At 57.6% G+C, this 27,061-nt stretch overlaps 1 protein-coding gene across 3 annotated transcripts; it reads left to right on the top strand.

The window, feature by feature from the left end:
- On the top strand, window positions 1-27,049 carry CHMP2B (charged multivesicular body protein 2B). 3 transcript variants are annotated; one of them, XR_012940686.1, is made up of 7 exons: window positions 7-559; window positions 5,991-6,082; window positions 13,810-14,004; window positions 18,325-18,427; window positions 20,826-20,932; window positions 24,734-24,928; window positions 24,983-27,049. XR_012940686.1 is itself a non-coding variant. In XM_076064411.1 (6 exons), the coding sequence occupies exons 1-6, from the start codon at window positions 526-528 to the stop codon at window positions 24,848-24,850; spliced, it is 648 nt and encodes a 215-aa protein (XP_075920526.1). In that variant the 5' UTR covers window positions 7-525; the 3' UTR covers window positions 24,851-27,049. The 3 variants fall into 3 exon arrangements, 2 of the variants coding, with proteins under 2 accessions (XP_075920527.1, XP_075920526.1); XM_076064411.1 differs by having other exon boundaries at window positions 24,734-27,049; XM_076064412.1 differs by lacking the exon at window positions 5,991-6,082 and having other exon boundaries at window positions 1-559; window positions 24,734-27,049.
- The last annotated feature ends 12 nt before the right edge of the window (window positions 27,050-27,061 follow it).

The following is a 27,061-nucleotide window of genomic DNA, read 5'->3' as shown; positions in this document are numbered from 1 at the left end:
GCCCACGAGTGGTATGCGATGACGTCAGGCTCCGGCGCCAAGCTTTAGTGACGTCACGCGTGAGGTTACGCAATCCCCCATTGGCCACAGAAACACAGGGAGAGAGACACGGAGAGAGACACACAGAGACACTGAGAAAGACACACAGAGACACACAGAGACACACGGAGACACAGACACACGGAGACACAGACACACGGAGACACAGACACACGGAGACACACGGAGACACAGACACACAGAGACACACGGAGACACAGACACACAGAGACACACGGAGACACAGACACACAGAGACACACACAGAGACACAGGGAGAGAGACACACAGAGAGACACGGAGAGAGACACAGGGAGAGAGACACACGGAGAGAGACACACGGAGACACAGAGAGACACACGGAAAGACACACACACAGAGAGACACACAGAGAGACACACACTGAGACACACAGAGACACGGAGAGAGACACACAGAGACACACACAGAGACAGGAGGAGACACAGATACGGCCCTGTGAAACCAATGGCGCTCTTCGGCAAGAAGAAGACGGCAGATGGTGAGCGAGAAATGGCAGAGACACAGACAGAGACACAGAGAGACACACACAGAGACACACACAGAGACACACACAGAGACACGCACAGAGACACACAGAGACACACACAGAGACACACAGAGACACACACAGAGACACACAGAGACACAGAGACATACACAGAGACATACACAGAGACACACAGAGACACACAGAGACACAGACACACAGAGACAGAGACACACAGAGACACAGGGACAGAGACACACAGAGACACAGGGACAGACACACAGAGACACAGGGACAGAGACACACAGAGACACACAGAGACACAGGGACAGAGACACACAGAGACACAAGTGAGACACACAGAGACACACAGGGACAGAGACACAGAGACACACAGAGACACAGGGACAGAGACACACAGAGACACAAGTGAGACACACAGAGACACAGGGACAGAGACACAGAGACACACAGGGACAGAGACACAAGTGAGACACAGGGGCAGAGACACACAGAGACACACAGAGACACAAGTGAGACACACAGACACACAGGGACAGACACACAGAGACACAAGTGAGACACACAGACACACAGGGACAGAGACACACAGAGACACACAGAGACACAGGGACAGAGACACAGAGACACACAGAGACACAAGTGAGACACAAGTGAGACACACAGAGACACACAGAGACACAAGTGAGACACACAGAGACACAAGTGAGACACAAGTGAGACACACAGAGACACACAGAGACACAAGTGAGACACACAGAGACACAGGGACAGAGACACAGAGAGACACACAGAGACACAAGTGAGACACACAGAGACACACAGACACACAGGGACAGAGACACAGAGACACAGGGACAGAGACACAGAGAGACACACAGAGACACACAGACACAGAGACACAGGGACAGAGATACACACAGAGACACAGGGACAGAGACACACAGACACTTGGGAGGCCTTTGACGCGACAATTAACATTACACTCAATGGGAGCTTGAATTGGTAGAGTGGATAGGCGAGCCGGGGGGTGAGGGGGTCCGCTTATCCGCGCTACGGATTTCGAACACATGTTGAGAGATGGGGGGGGAGTGCGGAAGTCATTTCTCCACTGCTGGATGAGACATTAAATTGGTGGTGGTGATGGTGGTGGTGATGGTGGTGGTGATGGTGGTGGTGGTGATGATGGTGGTGGTGGTGGTGGTGATGGTGGTGGTGGTGATGGTGGTGGTGATGGTGGTGATGGTGATGGTGGTGATGATGATGGTGGTGATGGTGGTGATGGTGATGATGGTGGTGGTGATGATGGTAGTGATGGTGGTGATGGTGATGATGGTGGTGGTGATGGTGGTGATGGTGGTGGTGGTGGTGATGATGGTGGTGGTGATGGTGGTGATGGTGGTGGTGGTGGTGATGGTGGTGGTGATGATGTTGGTGGTGGTGATGGTGGTGATGGTGGTGGTGGTGATGATGGTGGTGATGGTGGTGATGGTGGTGGTGGTGATGGTGGTGGTGATGATGATGGTGGTGATGGTGGTGATGGTGGTGGTGGTGATGGTGGTGGTGATGGTGGTGATGGTGATGATGATGGTGGTGGTGATGGTGGTGGTGATGGTGGTGGTGGTGATGGTGGTGATGGTGGTGGTGGTGGTGGTGATGGTGGTGGTGATGGTGGTGGTGATGGTGGTGATGATGGTGGTGATGATGGTGGTGGTGATGGTGGTGGTGATGGTGGTGGTGGTGATGATGGTGATGGTGGTGGTGATGGTGATGATGGTGATGGTGGTGATGGTGGTGGTGATGGTGGTGGTGGTGGTGATGGTGATGATGGTGGTGGTGATGGTGGTGATGATGGTGGTGGTGATGGTGGTGGTGGTGGTGATGGTGGTGGTGATGGTGATGATGGTGGTGGTAGTGATGGTGGTGGTGATGATGGTGGTGATGATGATAGTAATGGTGGTGATGGTGGTGGTGATGATGGTGGTGGTGGTGATGGTGGTGGTGGTGATGGTGGTGATGGTGGTGGTGGTGATGGTGGTGGTGATGATGATGGTGGTGGTGATGGTGGTGGTGATGGTGGTGATGGTGGTGGTGATGGTGGTGGTGATGATGGTGGTGGTGATGGTGGTGATGGTGGTGGTGGTGATGGTGGTGGTGGTGATGATGGTGGTGATGATGGTGGTGATGGTGGTGATGGTGATGGTGGTGGTGATGGTAGTGATGGTGGTGATGGTGGTGGTGATGGTGGTGGTGATGGTGATGGTAGTGATGGTGATGATGTGATAATGGTGGTGGTGATGGTGGTGGTGATGGTGGTGGTGGTGATGATGGTGGTGGTATGATGATGATGGTGGTGGTGGTGGTGATGATGATGGTGGTGATGATGATAGTAATGGTGGTGATAAAGTGGTAGCGATGGTGGTGGTGATGATGGTGGTGGTGATGGTGATGATGGTGGTGGTGATGGTGGTGGTGGTGATGATGGTGGTGATGGTGGTGATGGTGGTGGTGGTGATGGTGGTGGTGATGATGATGGTGGTGGTGATGGTGGTGATGGTGGTGGTGATGGTGGTGGTGGTGATGATGGGGGTGATGGTGGTGGTGATGATGGTGGTGGTGATGGTGGTGGTGGTGATGGTGGTGGTGATGATGGTGATGGTGGTGGTGATGGTGGTGATGATGGTGGTGATGATGATGATGGTGGTGATGATGGTGGTGGTGATGGTGGTGGTGATGGTGGTGGTGATGATGGTGATGGTGGTGGTGATGGTGATGGTGGTGATGGTGGTGATGGTGGTGGTGATGGTGGTGGTGGTGGTGATGGTGATGATGGTGGTGGTGATGGTGGTGATGGTGATGATGGTGGTGGTGATGGTGGTGGTGGTGATGGTGGTGGTGGTGGTGATGATGGTGGTGGTGGTGATGGTGGTGGTGGTGATGATGATGGTGGTGATGATGATAGTAATGGTGGTGATGGTGATGGTGGTGATGGTGGTGGTGGTGATGGTGGTGGTGGTGATGGTGGTGGTGGTGGTGATGGTGGTGGTGATGGTGGTGGTGATGGTGGTGGTGATGGTGGTGGTGGTGATGGTGGTGATGATGGTGATGATGGTGGTGATGGTGGTGATGATGGTGATGGTGGTGATGGTGGTGATGGTGGTGGTGATGGTGGTGGTGATGGTGATGGTGGTGGTGATGGTGGTGATGGTGGTGATGGTGGTGGTGATGGTGGTGGTGATGGTGGTGGTGATGGTGGTGGTGATGGTGATGATGTGATAATGGTGGTGGTGATGGTGGTGGTGATGGTGGTGGTGGTGATGATGGTGGTGGTGATGATGATGGTGGTGGTGGTGATGGTGGTGGTGGTGATGATGATGGTGGTGATGATGATAGTAATGGTGGTGATAAAGTGGTAGCGATGGTGGTGGTGATGATGGTGGTGGTGATGGTGATGATGGTGATGGTGGTGATGATGGTGGTGATGGTGGTGATGGTGGTGGTGGTGATGGTGGTGGTGATGATGATGGTGGTGGTGATGGTGGTGATGGTGGTGGTGATGGTGGTGGTGGTGATGATGGTGGTGATGGTGGTGGTGATGATGGTGGTGGTGATGGTGGTGATGGTGGTGGTGGTGGTGGTGATGATGGTGATGGTGGTGGTGATGGTGGTGATGATGGTGGTGATGATGATGGTGGTGATGATGGTGGTGGTGATGGTGGTGGTGGTGGTGATGGTGGTGGTGGTGATGGTGGTGGTGGTGATGATGGTGATGGTGGTGGTGATGGTGATGGTGGTGGTGATGGTGGTGGTGGTGGTGATGGTGATGATGGTGATGGTGATGATGGTGGTGGTGATGGTGGTGGTGATGGTGGTGGTGGTGGTGATGGTGGTGGTGATGATGGTGGTGGTGGTGATGGTGGTGATGATGATAGTAATGGTGGTGATGGTGGTGGTGGTGATGATGGTGGTGGTGGTGGTGATGGTGGTGGTGATGGTGGTGATGGTGGTGGTGGTGATGGTGGTGGTGATGATGGTGGTGGTGATGGTGGTGGTGGTGATGGTGATGGTGGTGATGATGGTGATGGTGGTGGTGATGGTGGTGATGGTGGTGATGGTGGTGGTGATGGTGGTGGTGGTGATGGTGATGGTGGTGGTGATGGTAGTGATGGTGGTGATGGTGGTGGTGATGGTGGTGATGGTGATGGTGGTGATGATGGTGGTGGTGGTGATGGTGGTGGTGGTGATGGTGGTGATGATGGTGATGGTGGTGGTGATGGTGGTGATGGTGGTGATGGTGGTGGTGATGGTGGTGATGGTGATGGTGGTGGTGATGGTAGTGATGGTGGTGATGGTGGTGGTGATGGTGGTGGTGATGGTGGTGGTGATGGTAGTGATGGTGATGATGTGATAATGGTGGTGGTGATGGTGGTGGTGATGGTGGTGGTGATGATGATGATGATGGTGGTGGTGATGATGGTGGTGGTGGTAATGGTGGTGGTGATAAAGTGGTAGCAATGGTGGGGAGTGGTGGTGCAGTGGTTAGCACGCTGTGTGTCAGCCACCACCACCACTCAGCTACCCCCCGTGTCTCCACTCCCCGTGTCTCTCCCTCCCCCCGTGTCTCCCCCCCCCCCCCCGTGTCTCCCCCCCGTGTCTCTCCCCCCCCCCCCCCCCGTGTCTCCCCGTGTCTCTCTCCCCGTGTGTCTCCTCCCCCCCCCCCCCCGTGTCTCCCCGTGTCTCTCTCCCCGTGTCTCCGCTCCCCCCGTGTCTCTCCCCCATGTCTCCCCCCCGTGTCTCCCCGTGTCTCTCTCCCCGTGTCTCCGCTCCCCCCGTGTCTCTCCCCCATGTCTCCCCCCCCGTGTCTCCCCGTGTCTCTCTCCCCGTGTCTCCGCTCCCCCCGTGTCTCTCCCCCATGTCTCCCCCCCGTGTCTCCCCGTGTCTCTCCCTCCCCCCGTGTCTCCCCCCGTGTCTCCCCGTGTCTCTCCCTCCCCCCGTGTCTGCCCCCGTGTCTCCCCGTGTCTCTCTCTCCCCCCGTGTCTCCCCGTGTCTCCCCGTGTCTCCCCGTGTCTCTCCCACCCCCCGTGTCTCCCCGTGTCTCCCCGTGTCTCTCCCACCCCCCGTGTCTCCCCCCCCCGTCTCCCCGTGTCTCTCCCACCCCCCGTGTCTCTCTCCCCGTGTCTCCCCGTGTCTCCCCGTGTCTCTCCCACCCCCCGTGTCTCTCTCCCCGTGTCTCCCCGTGTCTCTCCCTCCCCCCGTGTCTCCCCCCGTGTCTCCCCGTGTCTCCCCGTGTCTCTCCCTCCCCCCGTGTCTCCCCCCGTGTCTCCCCCCCGTGTCTCCCCGTGTCTCTCCCTCCCCCCGTGTCTCTCCCACCCCCCGTGTCTCCCCCGTGTCTCCCCCCGTGTCTCCCCCCGTGTCTCCCCAGTGGTGTTGAAGGAGCAGGGTCGTGATCTGCGCCGTGCTCAGCGCGAGGTGCAGAGAGATCGCAGCAGCCTCGAGAAGCAGGAGAAGCAGCTGGTGGGGAGGAGACACGGGGAGAGACACGGGGAGACACGGGGAGACACGGGGGAGACACGGGGGGAGAGAGACACGGGGAGAGAGAGACACGGGGGGAGAGATCGCAGCAGCCTCGAGAAGCAGGAGAAGCAGCTGGTGGGGAGGAGACACGGGGGGGAGACACGGGGAGAGACACGGGGGAGACACGGGGAGACACGGGGGAGAGAGAGACACGGGGAGAGAGAGAGACACGGGGAGAGAGATCGCAGCAGCCTCGAGAAGCAGGAGAAGCAGCTGGTGGGGAGGAGACACGGGGAGACACGGGGGGAGACACGGGGAGAGACACGGGGAGACACGGGGAGAGACACGGGGGAGACACGGGGGAGACACGGGGAGACACGGGGGAGACACGGGGGGAGACACGGGGAGACACGGGGGGAGACACGGGGAGAGACACGGGGAGACACGGGGGAGACACGGGGGAGAGACACGGGGAGAGACACGGGGAGACACGGGGGAGAGAGAGACACGGGGGGAGAGAGACACGGGGAGAGAGAGACACGGGGGGAGAGAGACACGGGGAGACACGGGGGGAGACACGGGGAGAGAGAGACACGGGGAGACACGGGGAGACACGGGGGGAGACACGGGGGGAGAGAGACACGGGGAGACACGGGGAGACACGGGGGGAGACACGGGGGGAGAGAGACACGGGGAGAGAGAGACACGGGGGGAGAGAGACACGGGGAGACACGGGGGGAGACACGGGGAGAGACACGGGGAGACACGGGGAGAGACACGGGGAGAGAGAGACACGGGGAGACACGGGGGGAGAGAGAGACACGGGGAGAGAGACCGCAGCAGCCTCGAGAAGCAGGAGAAGCAGCTGGTGGGGAGGAGACACGGGGGGGAGACACGGGGAGAGACACGGGGGAGACACGGGGAGACACGGGGGAGAGAGAGACACGGGGAGAGAGAGAGACACGGGGAGAGAGATCGCAGCAGCCTCGAGAAGCAGGAGAAGCAGCTGGTGGGGAGGAGACACGGGGAGAGACACGGGGGAGACACGGGGGAGACACGGGGAGACACGGGGGAGACACGGGGGGAGACACGGGGAGACACGGGGGGAGACACGGGGAGAGACACGGGGAGACACGGGGAGAGACGGGGGAGACACGGGGAGACACGGGGAGAGAGATCGCAGCAGCCTCGAGAAGCAGGAGAAGCAGCTGGTGGGGAGGAGACACGGGGAGACACGGGGGAGACACGGGGGAGAGACACGGGGAGAGAGAGAGACACGGGAGAGAGATCGCAGCAGCCTCGAGAAGCAGGAGAAGCAGCTGGTGGGGAGGAGACACGGGGAGACACGGGGGAGACACGGGGGAGAGACACGGGGAGAGACACGGGGAGACACGGGGGAGAGAGAGACACGGGGGGAGAGAGACACGGGGAGAGAGAGACACGGGGGGAGAGAGACACGGGGAGACACGGGGGGAGACACGGGGAGAGAGAGACACGGGGAGACACGGGGAGACACGGGGGGAGACACGGGGGGAGAGAGACACGGGGAGACACGGGGAGACACGGGGGGAGACACGGGGGGAGAGAGACACGGGGAGAGAGAGACACGGGGGGAGAGAGACACGGGGAGACACGGGGGGAGACACGGGGAGAGACACGGGGAGACACGGGGAGAGACACGGGGAGAGAGAGACACGGGGAGACACGGGGGGAGAGAGAGACACGGGGAGAGAGACCGCAGCAGCCTCGAGAAGCAGGAGAAGCAGCTGGTGGGGAGGAGACACGGGGAGAGACACGGGGAGACACGGGGAGACACGGGGAGAGAGAGAGACACGGGGAGAGAGAGACACGGGGAGAGAGAGAGACACGGGGAGAGAGATCGCAGCAGCCTCGAGAAGCAGGAGAAGCAGCTGGTGGGGAGGAGACACGGGGAGACACGGGGGAGACACGGGGAGAGACACGGGGAGAGACACGGGGAGAGACACGGGGAGAGACACGGGGAGAGACACGGGGAGAGACACGGGGAGACACGGGGAGAGAGATCGCAGCAGCCTCGAGAAGCAGGAGAAGCAGCTGGTGGGGAGGAGACACGGGGAGACACGGGGGAGACACGGGGAGAGAGAGACACGGGGAGACACGGGGAGAGACACGGGGAGAGAGAGACACGGGGAGAGAGAGACACGGGGAGAGAGATCGCAGCAGCCTCGAGAAGCAGGAGAAGCAGCTGGTGGGGAGGAGACACGGGGAGACACGGGGAGACACGGGGAGAGACACGGGGAGAGAGAGACACGGGGAGAGAGAGACACGGGGAGAGAGAGACACGGGGAGACACGGGGAGACACGGGGAGAGACACGGGGAGACACGGGGAGAGAGAGAGACACGGGGAGAGACACGGGGAGAGACACGGGGAGACACGGGGAGACACGGGGGAGACACGGGGAGACACGGGGAGAGACACGGGGAGACACGGGGGGAGACACGGGGAGAGACACGGGGAGAGACACGGGGAGACACGGGGAGAGACACGGGGAGAGACACGGGGAGACACGGGGAGAGAGATCGCAGCAGCCTCGAGAAGCAGGAGAAGCAGCTGGTGGGGAGGAGACACGGGGAGACACGGGGGAGACACGGGGAGAGACACGGGGAGACACGGGGAGAGACACGGGGAGAGACACGGGGAGACACGGGGAGACACGGGGGAGACACGGGGAGACACGGGGGGAGAGAGACACGGGGGGAGAGAGACACGGGGAGAGAGAGACACGGGGGGAGACACGGGGGGGAGACACGGGGAGAGAGAGACACGGGGAGAGACACGGGGAGAGACACGGGGAAAGACACGGGGAGACACGGGGAGACACGGGGAGAGAGACACGGGGAGAGAGACACGGGGAGAGAGACACGGGGAGAGAGAGAGACACGGGGGAGAGAGAGAGACACGGGGAGAGAGAGACACGGGGAGAGAGATCGCAGCAGCCTCGAGAAGCAGGAGAAGCAGCTGGTGGGGAGGAGACACGGGGAGACACGGGGGGAGACACGGGGAGACACGGGGGGAGACACGGGGAGACACGGGGAGAGACACGGGGAGACACGGGGAGAGACACGGGGAAAGACACGGGGAGACACGGGGAGACACGGGGAGAGAGACACGGGGAGAGAGACACGGGGAGAGAGACACGGGGAGAGAGAGAGACACGGGGGAGAGAGAGAGACACGGGGAGACACGGGGAGACACGGGGAGACACGGGGAGAGAGACACGGGGAGAGAGACACGGAGAGAGAGACACGGGGAGAGAGAGACACGGGGAGACACGGGGAGACACGGGAGAGAGAGACACGGGGGAGAGAGGGAGACACGGGGAGAGAGACACGGGGAGAGAGACACGGGGAGAGAGAGACACGGGGAGAGAGAGACACGGGGAGAGAGACACGGGGAGAGAGACACGGGGAGAGAGACACGGGGAGAGAGAGAGACACGGGGAGAGAGAGAGACACGGGGAGAGAGAGAGACACGGGGAGACACGGGGGAGACACGGGGAGAGAGATCGCAGCAGCCTCGAGAAGCAGGAGAAGCAGCTGGTGGGGAGGAGACACGGGGAGAGACACGGGGGGAGACACGGGGAGAGAGAGACACGGGGAGAGACACGGGGAGACACGGGGGGAGAGAGAGACACGGGGAGACACGGGGAGAGACACGGGGAGAGACACGGGGAGAGACACGGGGAGACACGGGGAGACACGGGGGGAGAGAGAGACACGGGGAGAGAGACCGCAGCAGCCTCGAGAAGCAGGAGAAGCAGCTGGTGGGGAGGAGACACGGGGAGAGACACGGGGAGAGACACGGGGAGACACGGGGAGACACGGGGAGAGACACGGGGAGACACGGGGAGACACGGGGAGAGACACGGGGAGACACGGGGAGACACGGGGAGAGAGACACGGGGAGACACGGGGAGAGACACGGGGAGAGACACGGGGAGAGACACGGGGAGAGACACGGGGAGAGACACGGGGAGAGACACGGGGAGACACGGGGAGAGACACGGGGAGAGACACGGGGAGACACGGGGGGGGAGACACGGGGGGGGAGACACGGGGAGAGACACGGGGAGAGACACGGGGAGACACGGGGAGAGAGAGACACGGGGAAACACGGGGAGACACGGGGGAGAGAGACACGGGGGGAGAGAGAGACACGGGGAGAGAGATCGCAGCAGCCAGGAGAAGCAGCTGGTGGGGAGGAGACACGGGGAGACACGGGGAGACACGGGGAGAGACACGGGGAGAGACACAGGGGAGACACAGGGGGGGGAGAGAGACACAGGGCAGACACGGGGAGAGACACGGGGAGAGAGAGAGACACGGGGAGACACGTGGAGAGACACGGGGGGTGGGAGACACTGGTGGGTGGTAGACACTGGTGGGTGGGTGGTAGACAATGGTGGGTGGGTGGGAGACACTGGTGGGTGGGTGGTAGACAATGGTGGGTGGGTGGGAGACACTGGTGGGTGGGTGGTAGACACTGGGTGGGTGGGAGACACTGGTGGGTGGGTGGTAGACACTGGTGGGTGGTAGACACTGGGTGGGTGGGTGGTAGACACTGGTGGGTGGGTGGTAGACACTGGTGGGTGGGTGGTAGACACTGGTGGGTGGGTGGTAGACATTGGTGGGTGGGTGGTAGACACTGGTGGGTGGGTGGTAGACACTGGTGGGTGGGTGGTAGACACTGGTGGGTGGGTGGTAGACACTGGTGGGTGGGTGGTAGACACTGGTGGGTGGGTGGTAGACACTGGTGGGTGGGTGGTAGACACTGGTGGGTGGGTGGTAGACACTGGTGGGTGGTAGACACTGGTGGGTGGGTGGTAGACAATGGTGGGTGGGTGGGAGACACTGGTGGGTGGGTGGTAGACAATGGTGGGTGGGTGGGAGACACTGGTGGGTGGGTGGTAGACACTGGGTGGGTGGGAGACACTGGTGGGTGGGTGGTAGACACTGGTGGGTGGTAGACACTGGGTGGGTGGGTGGTAGACACTGGTGGGTGGGTGGTAGACACTGGTGGGTGGGTGGTAGACACTGGTGGGTGGTAGACACTGGTGGGTGGTTGGTAGACACTGGTGGGTGGGTGGTAGACACTGGTGGGTGGGTGGTAGACACTGGTGGGTGGGTGGTAGACACTGGTGGGTGGGTGGTAGACACTGGTGGGTGGGTGGTAGACACTGGTGGGTGGGTGGTAGACACTGGTGGGTGGGTGGTAGACACTGGTGGGTGGGTGGTAGACACTTGTGGGTGGTAGACACTGGTGGGTGGGTGGTAGACACTGGGTGGGTGGGTGGTAGACACTGGTGGGTGGGTGGTAGACACTGGTGGGTGGTAGACACTGGTGGGTGGGTGGTAGACACTGGTGGGTGGGTGGTAGACACTGGTGGGTGGTAGACACTGGTGGGTAGGTGGTAGACACTGGTGGGTGGGTGGTAGACACTGGTGGGTGGGTGGAAGACACTGGTGGGTGGGTGGTAGACACTGGTGGGTGGTAGACACTGGTGGGTGGTAGACACTGGTGGGTGGGTGCTAGACACTGGTGGGTGGGTGGTAGACACTGGGTGGGTGGGTGGTAGACACTGGTGGGTGGGTGGTAGACACTGGTGGGTGGGTGGTAGACAATGGTGGGTGGGTGGTAGACACTGGTGGGTGGGTGGTAGACACTGGTGGGTGGTAGACACTGGTGGGTGGGTGGTAGACACTGGTGGGTGGGTGGTAGACACTGGTGGGTGGGTGGTAGACACTGGTGGGTGGGTGGTAGACACTGGTGGGTGGGTGGTAGACACTGGTGGGTGGATGGTAGACACTGGTGGGTGGGTGGTAGACACTGGTGGGTGGGTGGTAGACACTGGTGGGTGGTAGACACTGGTGGGTGGGTGGTAGACACTGGTGGGTGGGTGGTAGACACTGGTGGGTGGTAGACACTGGTGGGTGGGTGGTAGACACTGGTGGGTGGGTGGTAGACACTGGTGGGTGGGTGGTAGACACTGGGTGGGAGACACTGGTGGGTGGGTGGGAGACACTGGTGGGTGGGTGGTAGACACTGGGTGGGAGACACTGGTGGGTGGGTGGTAGACACTGGGTGGGAGACACTGGGTGGGTGGGTGGTAGACACGTGGTGGATGGTAGTAGACACTGGGTGGGAGACACTGGTGGGTGGGTGGTAGACACTGGTGGGTGGGTGGTAGACACTGGGTGGGAGACACTGGTGGGTGGGTGGTAGACACTGGGTGGTAGACACGTGGTGGATGGTAGTAGACACTGGGTGGGAGACACTGGTGGGTGGGTGGTAGACACTGGTGGGTGGGTGGTAGACACTGGGTGGGAGACACTGGTGGGTGGGTGGTAGACACTGGGTGGGAGACACTGGGTGGGTGGGTGGTAGACACGTGGTGGATGGTAGTAGACACTGGGTGGGAGACACTGGTGGGTGGGTGGTAGACACTGGTGGGTGGGTGGTAGACACTGGGTGGTAGACACTGGTGGGTGGGTGGTAGACACTGGGTGGGAGACACTGGGTGGGTGGGTGGTAGACACTGGTGGGTGGGTGGGAGACACTGGTGGGTGGTAGACACTGGTGGGTGGGTGGTAGACACTGGTGGGTGGGTGGTAGACACTGGTGGGTGGGTGGTAGACACTGGTGGGTGGGTGGTAGACACTGGTGGGTGGGTGGTAGACACTGGTGGGTGGGTGGTAGACACTGGGTGGGAGACACTGGTGGGTGGGTGGTAAGACACTGGGTGGGTGGGTGGTAGACACTGGGTGGGAGACACTGGTGGGTGGGTAGTAGACACTGGTGGGTGGGTGGTAGACACTGGTGGGTGGGTGGTAGACACTGGTGGGTGGGTGGTAGACACTGGTGGGTGGGTGGTAGACACTGGTGGGTGGGTGGTAGACACTGGTGGGTGGGTGGTAGACACTGGGTGGGTGGGTGGTAGACACTGGGTGGGAGACACTGGTGGGTGGGTGGTAGACACTGGTGGGTGGGTGGGAGACACTGGGTGGGAGACACTGGTGGGTGGGTGGGAGACACTGGTGGGTGGTAGACACTGGTGGGTGGGTGGTAGACACTGGTGGGTGGGTGGTAGACACTGGTGGGTGGGTGGTAGACACTGGTGGGTGGGTGGTAGACACTGGTGGGTGGGTGGTAGACACTGGGTGGGAGACACTGGTGGGTGGGTGGTAGACACTGGGTGGGAGACACTGGTGGGTGGGTGGTAGACACTGGGTGGGAGACACTGGGTGGGTGGGTGGTAGACACGTGGTGGATGGTAGTAGACACTGGGTGGGAGACACTGGTGGGTGGGTGGTAGACACTGGTGGGTGGGTGGTAGACACTGGGTGGGAGACACTGGTGGGTGGGTGGTAGACACTGGGTGGGAGACACTGGGTGGGTGGGTGGTAGACACGTGGTGGATGGTAGTAGACACTGGGTGGGAGACACTGGTGGGTGGGTGGTAGACACTGGTGGGTGGGTGGTAGACACTGAGTGGGTGGTACACAATGGTGGGTGGGTGGTAGACACTGGGTGGGAGACACTGGTGGGTGGGTGGTAGACACTGGGTGGGTGGGTGGTAGACACTGGGTGGGTGGGTGGTAGACACGTGGTGGATGGTAGTAGACACGCTAACTCCCACCCACCACCCACCCACCCCACCCACCCCACCCACCACCCACCCACCCCAAGGAAGCGGAGATTCGCCGCATGGCGAAGAGCGGAAACTCTGAGGCTTGCCGCACGCTCGCCCGCCAGCTCGTCCGGCTGCGTCAGCAGCGCCAGAGGTCGCTGGCCGTGGGTGCACAAATCACCAGCGTGAGGACACAGGCCCAGCTGGCTGGCTCGCAGGTGAAGATGGCTTCGGCCATGGCGAGTACCGCTAAGGTGAGTGGGTGAGTGAGTGGGTGAGTGGGTGGGTGGGTGGGTGGGTGAGTGAGTGGGTGAGTGGGTGGGTGGGTGGGTTAGTGAATGAGTGGGTGAGTGAATGAGTGGGTAAGTGAGTGAGTGAGTGGTAGGTGAGTGAGTGAGTGGTAGGTGAGTGAGTGAGTGGGTGGGTGAGTGAGTGGGTGGGTGGGTGGGTGAGTGGGTGAGTGAGTGAGTGGTAGGTGAGTGGGCGAGTGGGTGAGTGGGTGGGTGAGTGAGTGGGTGGGTGGGTGGCTGAGTGAGTGAGTGGGTGAGTGAGTGAGTGAGTGGGTAGGTGAGTGAGTGAGTGGTAGGTGAGTGAGTGAGTGAGTAGGGACACAAATCACCAGCGTGAGGACACAGGCCCAGCTGGCCGGCTCGCAGGTGAAGATGGCTTCGGCCATGGCGAGTACCGCTAAGGTGAGTGGGTGGGTGGGTGAGTGGGTGGGTGAGTGGGTGGGTGAGTGAGTGAGTGAGTGGTAGGTGAGTGAGTGAGTGAGTAGGGACACAAATCACCAGCGTGAGGACACAGGCCCAGCTGGCCGGCTCGCAGATGAAGATGGCTTCGGCCATGGCGAGTACCGCTAAGGTGAGTAGGTGAGTGGGTGGGTGGGTGAGTGAGTGGGTGAGTGGGTGGGTGAGTGAGTGGGTGGGTGAGTGAGTGAGTGGGTGAGTGGGTAGGTGAATGAGTGAGTGAGTGGGTGAGTGGTAGGTGAGTGAGTGAGTGAGTAGGGACACAAATCACCAGCGTGGAGACACAGGCCCAGCTGGCCGGCTCGCAGATGAAGATGGCTTCGGCCATGGCGAGTACCGCTAAGGTGAGTAGGTGAGTGGGTGGGTGGGTGAGTGAGTGGGTGAGTGGGTGGGTGAGTGAGTGGGTGGGTGAGTGAGTGAGTGGGTGAGTGGGTAGGTGAATGAGTGAGTGAGTGGGTGAGTGGTAGGTGAGTGAGTGAGTGAGTAGGGACACAAATCACCAGCGTGGAGACACAGGCCCAGCTGGCCGGCTCGCAGGTGAAGATGGCTTCGGCCATGGCGAGTACCGCTAAGGTGAGTAGGTGGGTGAGTGAGTGGGTGGGTGGGTGAGTGAGTGGGTGGGTGAGTGGGTGAGTGAGTGGGTGAGTGGGTGGGTGAGTGAGTGAGTGGGTGAGTGGGTAGGTGAATGAGTGAGTGAGTGGGTGAGTGGTAGGTGAGTGAGTGAGTGAGTAGGGACACAAATCACCAGCGTGGAGACACAGGCCCAGCTGGCCGGCTCGCAGGTGAAGATGGCTTCGGCCATGGCGAATACCGCTAAGGTGAGTGGGTGGGTGGGTGGGTGAGTGGGTGGGTGAGTGAGTGGGTGGGTGAGTGAGTGAGTGGGTGGGTGAGTGGGTGAGTGAGTGAGTGAGTGGGTGGGTAGGTGAGTGAGTGAGTGGGTGAGTGAATGAGTGGGTGAGTGAGTGAGTGAGTGGTAGGTGAGTGAGTGAGTGAGTAGGGACACAAATCACCAGCGTGGAGACACAGGCCCAGCTGGCCGGCTCGCAGGTGAAGATGGCTTCGGCCATGGCAAGTACCGCTAAGGTGAGTGGGTAGGTGAGTGAGTGGGTGGGTGGGTGAGTGGGTGAGTGGGTTAGTGAATGAGTGGGTGAGTGAATGAGTGGGTAAGTGAGTGGGTGGGTGAGTGGGTGAGTGGGTGAGTGAGTGGGTGGGTGAGTGGGTGAGTGGGTGAGTGAGTGAGTGAGTGGTAGGTGAGTGAGTGAGTGGGTGAGTGAATGAGTGGGTGAGTGAGTGAGTGAGTGGTAGGTGAGTGAGTGAGTGAGTAGGGACACAAATCACCAGCGTGGAGACACAGGCCCAGCTGGCCGGCTCGCAGGTGAAGATGGCTTCGGCCATGGCGAGTACCGCTAAGGTGAGTGAGTGAGTGAGTGGTAGGTGAGTGGTGGGTGAGTGAGTGAGTAGGGGCACAAATCACCAGCGTGAGGACACAGGCCCAGCTGGCTGGCTCGCAGGTGAAGATGGCTTCGGCCATGGCAAGTACCGCTAAGGTGAGTGGGTGGGTGGGTGAGTGAGTGAGTGGGTGAGTGAGTGGGTGAGTGGGTGAGTGGGTGAGTGGGTGGGTGGGTGAGTGGGTGGGTGGGTGGGTGAGTGGGTGAGTGAGTGAGTGGGTGAGTGAGTGAGTGGGTGGGTGAGTGGGTGAATGGGTGGGTGGGTGAGTGGGTGAGTGAGTGAGTGGGTTAGTGAATGAGTGGGTGAGTGAGTGAGCGAGTGGTAGGTGAGTGAGTGGGTGAGTAGGGACACAAATCACCAGCGTGAGGACACAGGCCTAGCTGGCTGGCTCGCAGGTGAAGATGGCTTCGGCCATGGCGAGTACCGCTAAGGTGAGTGGGTGGGTGGGTGAGTGGGTGGGTGAGTGGGTGGGTGAGTGAGTGAGTGAATGGTAGGTGAGTGAGTGAGTGGGTGAGTGAGTGAGTGAGTGGTAGGTGAATGAGTGAGTGAGTGGGTGAGTGAGTGAGTGGTGGGTGAGTGAGTGAGTGAGTGGTAGGTGAATGAGTGAGTGAGTGGGTTAGTGAGTGAGTGGGTGGGTAGGTGAATGGGTGAGTGAGTGAGTGGTAGGTGAGTGAGTGAGTGGGTGAGTGGTAGGTGAGTGAGTGAGTGAGTGGTAGGTGAGTGAGTGAGTGGTAGGTGAGTGAGTGAGTGAGTGGTAGGTGAGTGGTAGGTGAGTGAGTGGGTGGGTGAGTGAGTGAGTGAGTGGTAGGTGAGTGAGTGAGTGGTAGGTGAATGAGTGGGTGAGTGAGTGAGTGGTAGGTGAGTGAGTGAGTGGGTGAGTGAATGGTAGGTGAGTGAGTGAGTGGGTGGTAGGTGAGTGAGTGAGTGGTAGGTGAGTGAGTGAGTGGGTGAGTGAGTGGGTGAGTGGGTGAGTGAGTGAGTGAGTGGGTGAATGAGTGAGTGAGTGGTAGGTGAGTGAGTGAGTGAGTAGGGACACAAATCACCAGCGTGGAGACACAGGCCCAGCTGGCTGGCTCGCAGGTGAAGATGGCTTCGGCCATGGCGAGTACCGCTAAGGTGAGTGGGTGGGTGGGTGAGTGGGTGGGTGAGTGAGTGAGTGAGTGGGTGAGTGAGTGGGTGAGTGGGTGGGTGAGTGAGTGAGTGAGTGGGTGGGTGAGTGGGTGAGTGGGTGGGTGAGTGAGTGGGTGGGTGGGTGGGTGAGTGGGTGAGTGAGTGAGTGGGTGGGTGGGTGAGTGAGTGAGTGGGTGAGTGAGTGGGTGAGTGGGTGGGTGAGTGAGTGGGTGGGTGGGTGGGTGAGTGGGTGAGTGGTAGGTGAGTGGGCGAGTGGGTGAGTGGGTGGGTGAGTGAGTGGGTGGGTGGGTGGCTGAGTGAGTGAGTGGGTGAGTGAGTGTGTGGGTGAGTGAGTGAGTGGGTGAGTCAGTGAGTGGGTGAGTGGGTGGGTGAGTGAGTGAGTGGGCGAGTGAGTGAGTGGTAGGTGAGTGAGTGAGTCAGTGAGTGGGTGAGTGAGTCAGTGAGTCAGTGAGTGGTAGGTGAGTGAGTGGGTAGGTGAGTCAGTGAGTGGGTAGGTGAGTCAGTGAGTGGGTAGGTAGGTGAGTGAGTGGTAGGTTACTGAGCGAGTGGTAGGTGAGTCAGTGAGTGGGTAGGTGAGTGAGTGGTAGGTGAGTGAGTGGGTAGGTGGGTGGGTAGGTGAATGTGTGGTAGGTGAGTGAGTGAGTGGATAAGTGAGTGGGTAGGTTGGTGAGTGGGTGAGTGAGTGGGTTGGTGGGTAGGTGGGTGAGTGTGTGGGTGGTAGTGGTTGATGTTGTGGTTAATGTTGTGGTGGTTGTTAATGTTGTGATTGTGGTTGATGCTGTGGTGGTGGTTGTGGTTAATGTTGTGGTGGTGGTTGTGGTTAATGTTGTGGTTAATGTGGTGGTTGTGGTTAATGTTGTGGTTGTGGTTGATGTTGTGGTGGTGGTTGTGGTTAATGCGGTGGTTGTGGTGGTTGATGTTGCGGTTAATGTTGTGGTTAATGTTGTGGTGGTGGTTGTGGTGGTTGTGGTGGTTGTGGTTAATGTTGTGGTGGTTGTGGTCAATTTTGTGGTTAATGTTGTGGTGGTTGTGGTTAATGTTGCGGTTAATGTTGTGGTTAATGTTGTGGTGGTTTTGGTTAATGTTGTGATTGTGGTTGATGTTGTGGTGGTGGTTGTGGTTAATGTTGTGGTGGTGGTTGTGGTTAATGTTGTGGTTAATGTTGTGGTTAATATTGTGGTGGTGGTGGTTGTGGTTAATGTTGTGGTGGTTGTGGTGGTTGTGGCGGTGGTGGTGGTGGTGGTGCAGACGATGGGATCGGTGAGCAAGGAGATGGACCCCATGAAGACAATGAAGATGATGGAGGCCTTCAACAAGCAAAATGCTAAGATGGAGATGAGTGAGGAGATGAGTGAGTCTCCTCACATACCACTCACCTACCACTCACCTACCACTCACCACTCACCAACCACTCACTCACCACTCACTCACTCACCTACCACTCACCTACCACTCACCTACCACTCAACTACCACTCACTCACCTACCACTCACTCACCTACCACTCACCTACCACTTACCTACCACTCACCTACCACTCACTCACTCACCTACCACTCACCTACCACTCACCACTCACTCACTCACTCACCTACCACTCACCTACCACTCACCTACCACTCAGTCACCTACCACTCACTCACTCACTCACCTACCACTCACCTACCACTCACCACTCACTCACCACTCACCTACCACTCACCTACCAATCACCACTCACCTACCACTCACCTACCACTCACTCACCTACCACTCACCTACCACTCACCTGCCACTCAGTCACCTACCACTCACCTACCACTCACCACTCACCTACCACTCACCTACCACTCACTCACCTACCACTCACCTACCACTCACTCACCTACCACTCACCACTCACCTACCACTCACCTACCACTCACTCACCTACCACTCACCTACCACTCACTCACCACTCACCTACCACTCACCTAGCTAATTAGCTAGCTAGTTCACTAACTAGCTAACTAACTAGTTCACTAACTAGCTAGTTCACTAACTAGCTAGCTAGTGAACTAATTAGCTAGCAAACTAACTAGTTCACTAACTAGTTAACTAACTAGCTAGCTAACTAACCTGTTGACCTGTCAGTCAGTGACACGCTGGACTCAATGTTTGAGGAGTCTGGGGATGAGGAGGAGGGAGATTCTAACTAGTTCACTAACTAGCTAACTAGCTATCTAACTATCTAATTAGTGAACTAGCTAGCTAACTAGCTAGCTAACTAACCTGTTGACCTGTCAGTCAGTGACACGCTGGACTCGATGTTTGAGGAGTCTGGGGATGAGGAGGGAGATTCTAACTAGTTCACTAACTAGCTAACTAGCTAGCTAGTTCACTAACTAGCTCACTAACTAGCTAGTTCACTAACTAGTTAGCTAGTTCACTAACTAGTTAACTAGCTATCTAGTACACTAGCTAGCTCACTAACTAGCTAACTAGTACACTAGCTAGCTCACTAACTAGCTAATTCACTAGCTAACTAGTTAACTAACTAGCTAACTAGCTACTTAACTAGTTAACTAGTTAGCTAACTAACCTGTTGACCTGTCAGTCAGTGACACGCTGGACTCGATGTTTGAGGAGTCTGGGGATGAGGAGGAGGGAGATTCTAACTAGTTCACTAACTAGTTAACTAACTAGCTAGTTAGTGAACTAGCTAGTTCACTAACTAGCTAATTAACTAGCTAGCTAACTAACCTGTTGACCTGTCAGTCAGTGACACGCTGGACTCGATGTTTGAGGAGTCTGGGGATGAGGAGGAGGGAGATTCTAACTAGCTAGTTAGTTCACTAACTAGCTAGCTAGTTCACTAACTTGTTAACTAGCTAGCTAACTAGCTAGTGAACTAACTAGCTAGTTAACTAGCTAGCCAGTTCACTAACTAGCTAGTTCACTAACTAGCTAACTAGCCAGTTCACTAACTAGCTAGCCAGTTCACTAGCTAGCTAATTCACTAACTAGCTAACTAACTAGCTAGCTAACTAACCTGTTGACCTGTCAGTCAGTGACACGCTGGACTCGATGTTTGAGGAGTCTGGGGATGAGGAGGAGGGAGATTCTATCTAGTTCAATAACTATCTAACTAGCTAGTTAGTTAGCAAGCTAGTTAGTTAACTAGCTAGCTAACTAACCTGTTTACCTGTCAGTCAGTGACACGCTGGACTCGATGTTTGAGGAGTCTGGGGATGAGGAGGGAGATTCTAACTAGTTCACTAACTAGCTAGTTAGCTAGTTAGCTAGTTAGTTAACTAGCTAGCTAACTAACCTGTTTACCTGTCAGTCAGTGACACGCTGGACTCGATGTTTGAGGAGTCTGGGGATGAGGAGGGAGATTCTAACTAGTTCACTAACTAGATAACTAGCTAGCTAGTTAGTGAACTAGCTAGTTCACTAACTAGTTAACTAGCTAACTAACCTGTTAACCTGTCAGTCAGTGACACGCTGGACTCGATGTTTGAGGAGTCTGGGGATGAGGAGGGAGATTTTAATTAGATAGCTAGTTCACTAACTAGCTATCTAACTAGCTAGTGAACTAGCTAACTAACTAACTAGCTAGCTAACTAACCTGTTGACCTGTCAGTCAGTGACACGCTGGACTCGATGTTTGAGGAGTCTGGGGATGAGGAGGAGGGAGATTCTATCTAGTTCACTAACTAGCTAGTTAGTTAGCTAGTTAGTGAACTAGCTAGCTAACTAGCTAGCTAACTAACATGTTGACCTGTCAGTCAGTGAAACGCTGGACTCGATGTTTGAGGAGTCTGGGGATGAGGAGGAGGGAGATTCCATCGTCGCTCAAGTCCTGGACGAGATCGGCATTGAGACCAGCGGCAAGGTATGTGTGTGTGTCACTGTGTGTGTGTGTCACTGTGTGTGTCACTGTGTGTGTGTCACTGTGTGTGTCACTGTGTGTGTGTCACTGTGTGTGTCACTGTGTGTGTCACTGTGTGTGTGTCACTGTGTGTGTGTCACTGTGTGTGTGTCACTGTGTGTCACTGTGTGTGTCACTGTGTGTGTCACTGTGTGTGTGTCACTGTGTGTCACTGTGTGTGTGTCACTGTGTGTGTGTCACTGTGTGTGTCACTGTGTGTGTGTCACTGTGTGTGTCACTGTGTGTGTGTGTCACTGTGTGTGTCACTGTGTGTGTCACTGTGTGTCACTGTGTGTGTGTCACTGTGTGTCACTGTGTGTGTGTCACTGTGTGTGTCACTGTGTGTCACGGAGTGTGTCACTGTGTGTGTCACTGTGTGTCACGGGGTGTGTCACTGTGTGTGTCACTGTGTGTCACTGTGTGTGTCACTGTGTGTGTCACTGTGTGTGTGTCACTGTGTGTGTCACTGTGTGTGTGTCACTGTGTGTGTCACGGGGTGTGTCACGGGGTGTGTCACTGTGTGTGTCACTGTGTGTGTGTCACTGTGTGTGTCACTGTGTGTGTGTGTCACTGTGTGTGTGTCACGGGGTATGTCACTGTGTGTGTGTGTCACGGGGTATGTCACTGTGTGTGTGTGTCACTGTGTGTATGTGTCACTGTGTGTGTCACTGTGTGTGTGTCACGGGGTATGTCACTGTGTGTGTGTCACTGTGTGTGTGTCACTGTGTGTCACTGTGTGTGTGTGTCACTGTGTGTGTCACTGTGTGTGTTACTGTCACTGTGTGTGTGTCACTGTGTGTGTCACTGTGTGTGTTTGTCACTGTGTGTGTGTCACGGGGTATGTCACTGTGTGTGTCACTGTGTGTGTGTGTCACGGGGTATGTCACTGTGTGTGTCACTGTGTGTCACTGTGTGTGTCACTGTGTGTGTCACTGTGTGTCACTGTGTGTGTCACTGTGTGTGTGTCACTGTGTGTGTCACGGTGTGTCACTGCGTGTGTCACTGTGTGTGTCACTGTGTGTGTCACTGTGTGTGTGTCACTGTGTGTGTCACTGTGTCACGGTGTGTCACTGTGTGTGTCACTGTGTGTCACTGTGTGTGTGTCACTGTGTGTCACTGTGTGTGTGTGTCACTGTGTGTGTCACGTGACCATGTCACCCCTCCCCCCCCAGATGTCACTGTGTGTGTCACGTGACCATGTCACCCCTCCCCCCCCAGATGTCACTGTGTGTGTGTGTCACGTGACCATGTCACCCCTCCCCCCCCAGATGTCACTGTGTGTGTGTCACGTGACCATGTCACCCCTCCCCCAGATGTCACTGTGTGTGTCACGTGACCATGTCACCCCTCCCCCCCCAGATGTCACTGTGTGTGTGTGTCACGTGACCATGTCACCCCTCCCCCCCCAGATGTCACTGTGTGTGTGTCACGTGACCATGTCACCCCTCCCCCCCCAGATGTCACTGTGTGTGTGTCACGTGACCATGTCACCCCTCCCCCCCCAGATGTCACTGTGTGTGTGTGTCACGTGACCATGTCACCCCTCCCCCCCCAGATGTCACTGTGTGTGTGTCACGTGACCATGTCACCCCTCCCCCCCCAGATGTCACTGTGTGTGTGTCACGTGACCATGTCACCCCTCCCCCCCCAGATGTCACTGTGTGTGTGTCACGTGACCATGTCACCCCTCCCCCCCCAGATGTCACTGTGTGTGTGTCACGTGACCATGTCACCCCTCCCCCCCCAGATGTCACTGTGTGTGTCACGTGACCATGTCACCCCTCCCCCCCCAGATGTCACTGTGTGTGTCACTGTGGGTGTCACTGTGTGTGTGTCACTGTGTGTCACGTGACCATGTCACCCCTCCCCCCCCAGATGTCACTGTGTGTGTGTCACGTGACCATGTCACCCCTCCCCCCCTAGATGTCACTGTGTGTGTGTCACGTGACCATGTCACCCCTCCCCCCCCCAGATGTCACTGTGTGTGTGTCACGTGACCATGTCACCCCTCCCCCCCCAGATGTCACTGTGTGTGTGTCACGTGACCATGTCACCCCTCCCCCCCCAGATGTCACTGTGTGTGTCACGTGACCATGTCACCCCTCCCCCCCTAGATGTCACTGTGTGTGTGTCACGTGACCATGTCACCCCTCCCCCCCCAGATGTCACTGTGTGTGTGTCACGTGACCATGTCACCCCTCCCCCCCCAGATGTCACTGTGTGTGTGTCACGTGACCATGTCACCCCTCCCCCCCCAGATGTCACTGTGTGTGTGTCACGTGACCATGTCACCCCTCCCCCCCCAGATGTCACTGTGTGTGTGTCACGTGACCATGTCACCCCTCCCCCCCCAGATGTCACTGTGTGTGTGTCACGTGACCATGTCACCCCTCCCCCCCCAGATGTCACTGTGTGTGTGTCACGTGACCATGTCACCCCTCCCCCCCCAGATGTCACTGTGTGTGTGTCATGTGACCATGTCACCCCTCCCCCCCCAGATGTCACTGTGTGTGTGTCACGTGACCATGTCACCCCTCCCCCCCCAGATGTCACTGTGTGTGTGTCACGTGACCATGTCACCCCTCCCCCCCCCAGATGTCACTGTGTGTGTGTCACGTGACCATGTCACCCCTCCCCCCCCAGATGTCACTGTGTGTGTGTCACGTGACCATGTCACCCCTCCCCCCCCAGATGTCACTGTGTGTGTGTCATGTGACCATGTCACCCCTCCCCCCCCAGATGTCACTGTGTGTGTGTCACGTGACCATGTCACCCCTCCCCCCCCCAGATGTCACTGTGTGTGTGTCACGTGACCATGTCACCCCTCCCCCCCCCAGATGTCACTGTGTGTGTGTCACGTGACCATGTCACCCCTCCCCTCCCAGATGTCACTGTGTGTGTGTCACGTGACCATGTCACCCCTCCCCCCCCAGATGTCACTGTGTGTGTGTCACGTGACCATGTCACCCCTCCCCCCCCCAGATGTCACTGTGTGTGTGTCACGTGACCATGTCACCCCTCCCCCCCCCAGATGTCACTGTGTGTGTGTCACGTGACCATGTCACCCCTCCCCCCCCAGATGTCACTGTGTGTGTGTCACGTGACCATGTCACCCCTCCCCCCCCAGATGTCACTGTGTGTGTCACTGTGTGTGTCACGTGACCATGTCACCCCTCCCCCCCCCAGATGTCACTGTGTGTGTGTCACGTGACCATGTCACCCCTCCCCCCCCCAGATGTCACTGTGTGTGTGTCACGTGACCATGTCACCCCTCCCCCCCCAGATGTCACTGTGTGTGTGTCACGTGACCATGTCACCCCTCCCCCCCCCAGATGTCACTGTGTGTGTGTCACGTGACCATGTCACCCCTCCCCCCCCAGATGTCACTGTGTGTGTGTCACGTGACCATGTCACCCCTCCCCCCCCCAGATGTCACTGTGTGTGTGTCACGTGACCATGTCACCCCTCCCCCCCCAGATGTCACTGTGTGTGTGTCACGTGACCATGTCACCCCTCCCCCCCCAGATGTCACTGTGTGTGTGTCACGTGACCATGTCACCCCTCCCCCCCCAGATGTCACTGTGTGTGTGTCACGTGACCATGTCACCCCTCCCCCCCCAGATGTCACTGTGTGTGTGTCACGTGACCATGTCACCCCTCCCCCCCTAGATGTCACTGTGTGTGTGTCACGTGACCATGTCACCCCTCCCCCCCCAGATGTCACTGTGTGTGTGTCACGTGACCATGTCACCCCTCCCCCCCCAGATGTCACGTGCTCCCTCGGCCTCCCACGACCTCCCCCTCCCCCCCTCCTCCGCGTCATCATCCCGGGTCAGCGATGACGACATCGAGCGCCAACTACGCGCACTCGGAGTGGACTGAGGTCGTGACCCCTGGGGTGGAGAGGTCGTGACCCCCAGGGGGTAGGCTGAGGTCGTGACCCCCAGGGGGTAGGCTGAGGTCGTGACCCCCAGGGGGTAGGCTGAGGTCGTGACCCCCAGGGGGTAGGCTGAGGTCTCGACCCTGGGGTGTGTCTGTGTGTGTGTCTGTGTGTGTCTGTGTGAGTCTGTGTCTGAGTCTCTGTGTCTGTGAGTGTGTGTCTGTGTGAGTCTGTGTGTCTGTGTGTGTGTCTGTGTGAGTCTGTGTGTCTGTCTGAGTCTCTGTGTCTGTGAGTGTGTGTCTGTGTGAGTCTGTGTGTCTGTGTGAGTCTCTGTGTCTGTGTGAGTCTGTGTCTGTGTGAGTCTGTGTCTGTGTGAGTCTCTGTGTCTGTGTGAGTCTGTGTGTCTGTGTGAGTCTGTGTGTGAGTCTCTGTGCGAGTCTCTGTGTCTGTCTGTGTGTGTCTGTCTGTGTCTGTCTGTGTGTGTCTGTGTGAGTCTCTGTGTCTGTGTGAGTCTCTGTGTCTGTGTGAGTCTGTGTCTGTGTGTGAGTCTCTGTGTCTGTGAGTGTGTGTCTGTGTGAGTCTCTGTGTCTGTGTGAGTCTGTGTGTCTGTGAGTGTCTGTGTGAGTCTCTGTGTGAGTCTGTGTCTGTGTGTGAGTCTCTGTGTCTGTCTGTGTGTGTCTGTGTCTGTCTGTGTGTGTCTGTGTGAGTCTCTGTGTCTGTGTGAGTCTCTGTGTCTGTGTGAGTCTGTGTCTGTGTGTGAGTCTCTGTGTCTGTGAGTGTGTGTCTGTGTGAGTCTCTGTGTCTGTGTGAGTCTGTGTGTCTGTGAGTGTCTGTGTGAGTCTCTGTGTGAGTCTGTGTCTGTGTGTGAGTCTCTGTGTCTGTCTGTGTGTGTCTGTGTCTGTCTGTGTGTGTCTGTGTGAGTCTCTGTGTCTGTGTGAGTCTCTGTGTCTGTGTGAGTCTGTGTCTGTGTGAGTCTGTGTCTGTGTGTGAGTCTCTGTGTCTGTGAGTGTGTCTCTGTGTGAGTCTGTGTGTGAGTCTCTGTGTGTCTGTGTGAGTCTCTGTGTGAGTCTCTGTGTCTCTGTGTGAGTTTCTGTGTCTGTGTGTGTGTGTGAGTCTCTGTGTGAGTCTCTGTGTCTGTGTGAGTCTGTGTGTGTCTGTGTGTGAGTCTCTGTGTGAGTCTGTGTGTGTCTCTGTGTCTGTGTGAGTCTGTGTGAGTCTGTGTGTCTCTGTGTGAGTCTCTGTGTGAGTCTCTGTGTCTGTGTGAGTCTGTGTCTGTCTGAGTCTGTGTGTGAGTCTCTGTGTGAGTCTCTGTGTGAGTCTGTGTCTGTGTGAGTCTGTGTGAGTCTCTGTGTCTGTGTGAGTCTGTGTGTCTGTGTGAGTCTGTGTCTGTCTGTGTGTGTCTGTGTGTGTGTGTCTCTGTGTGAGTCTCTGTGTCTGTGTGAGTCTCTGTGTCTGTCTGTGTCTGTCTGTGTGTGTCTGTGTGAGTCTCTGTGTGAGTCTGTGTGAGTCTGTGTGAGTCTGTGAGTCTGTGTCTCTGTGTGTGAGTCTCTGTGCGAGTCTGTGCGAGTCGCTGTGTCTGTGTGAGTCTCTGTGTGTGTGTCTGTGTGTGTCTGTGTGAGTCTCTGTGTGTGTCTGTGTAAGTCTCTGTGTGTGTCCGTGTAAGTCTCTGTGTCTGTGTGAGTCTCTGTGTCTGTGTGAGTCTCTGTGTGTGTGTCTGTGTGAGTCTCTGTGTGTGTGTGAGTCTGTGTGTGTGAGAGTCTGTGTGAGTCTCTGTGTCTGTGTGTGTCTGTCTCTGTCTGTGTGAGTCTCTGTCTGTGTGAGTCTCTGTGTCTGTGTGAGTCTCTGTGTCTGTGTGAGTCTCCGTCTGTGTGAGTCTCTGTGTCTGTGCGAGTCTGTGTCTGTGTGAGTGTCTGTGTGAGTATCTGTGTGAGTCTGTGTCTGTGTGAGTCTCTGTGTCTGTGTGAGTCTTTGTGGCTGTGTCTGTGTGAGTCTTTGTGGCTGTGTGAGTCTCTGTGTGAGTCTCTGTGTCTGTGTGAGTCTCTGTGTGTGTCTGTGTGAGTGTCTGTGTGTGTGAGTGTCTGTGTAAGTGTCTGTGTGAGTCTCTATGCGAGTCTCTGTCTCTCTATGCCTGGTCTCTGTATATCTCACAAGCTACGGTTGTTGTTGTGGTGGTGGTTGTGGTAATTAAATAATTATATATTTATGGTCCCGGC

Source organism: Petromyzon marinus, unplaced genomic scaffold (assembly GCF_048934315.1).
Source record: "Petromyzon marinus isolate PM22_M1 ecotype Great Lakes invasive population unplaced genomic scaffold, UKy_Petmar_22M1.pri1.0 PM_Scaffold_429, whole genome shotgun sequence".
Taxonomy (NCBI): Eukaryota; Metazoa; Chordata; class Hyperoartia; order Petromyzontiformes; family Petromyzontidae; genus Petromyzon; species Petromyzon marinus.
The sequence above is the reverse complement of the archived record's forward strand: the minus strand, read 5'-3'. Positions and strand labels throughout refer to the sequence as shown.

Excerpts from the sequence above, each read along its gene's own strand:
- CHMP2B (XM_076064411.1), top strand. The coding sequence starts at position 526 with ATGGCGCTCTTCGGCAAGAAGAAGACGGCAGATG. Across the intron at positions 560-5,990 it reads CAAGAAGAAGACGGCAGATG|TGGTGTTGAAGGAGCAGGGT; the intron begins GTGAGCGAGAAA and ends GTGTCTCCCCAG. Across the intron at positions 20,933-24,733 it reads GCATTGAGACCAGCGGCAAG|ATGTCACGTGCTCCCTCGGC; the intron begins GTATGTGTGTGT and ends CTCCCCCCCCAG.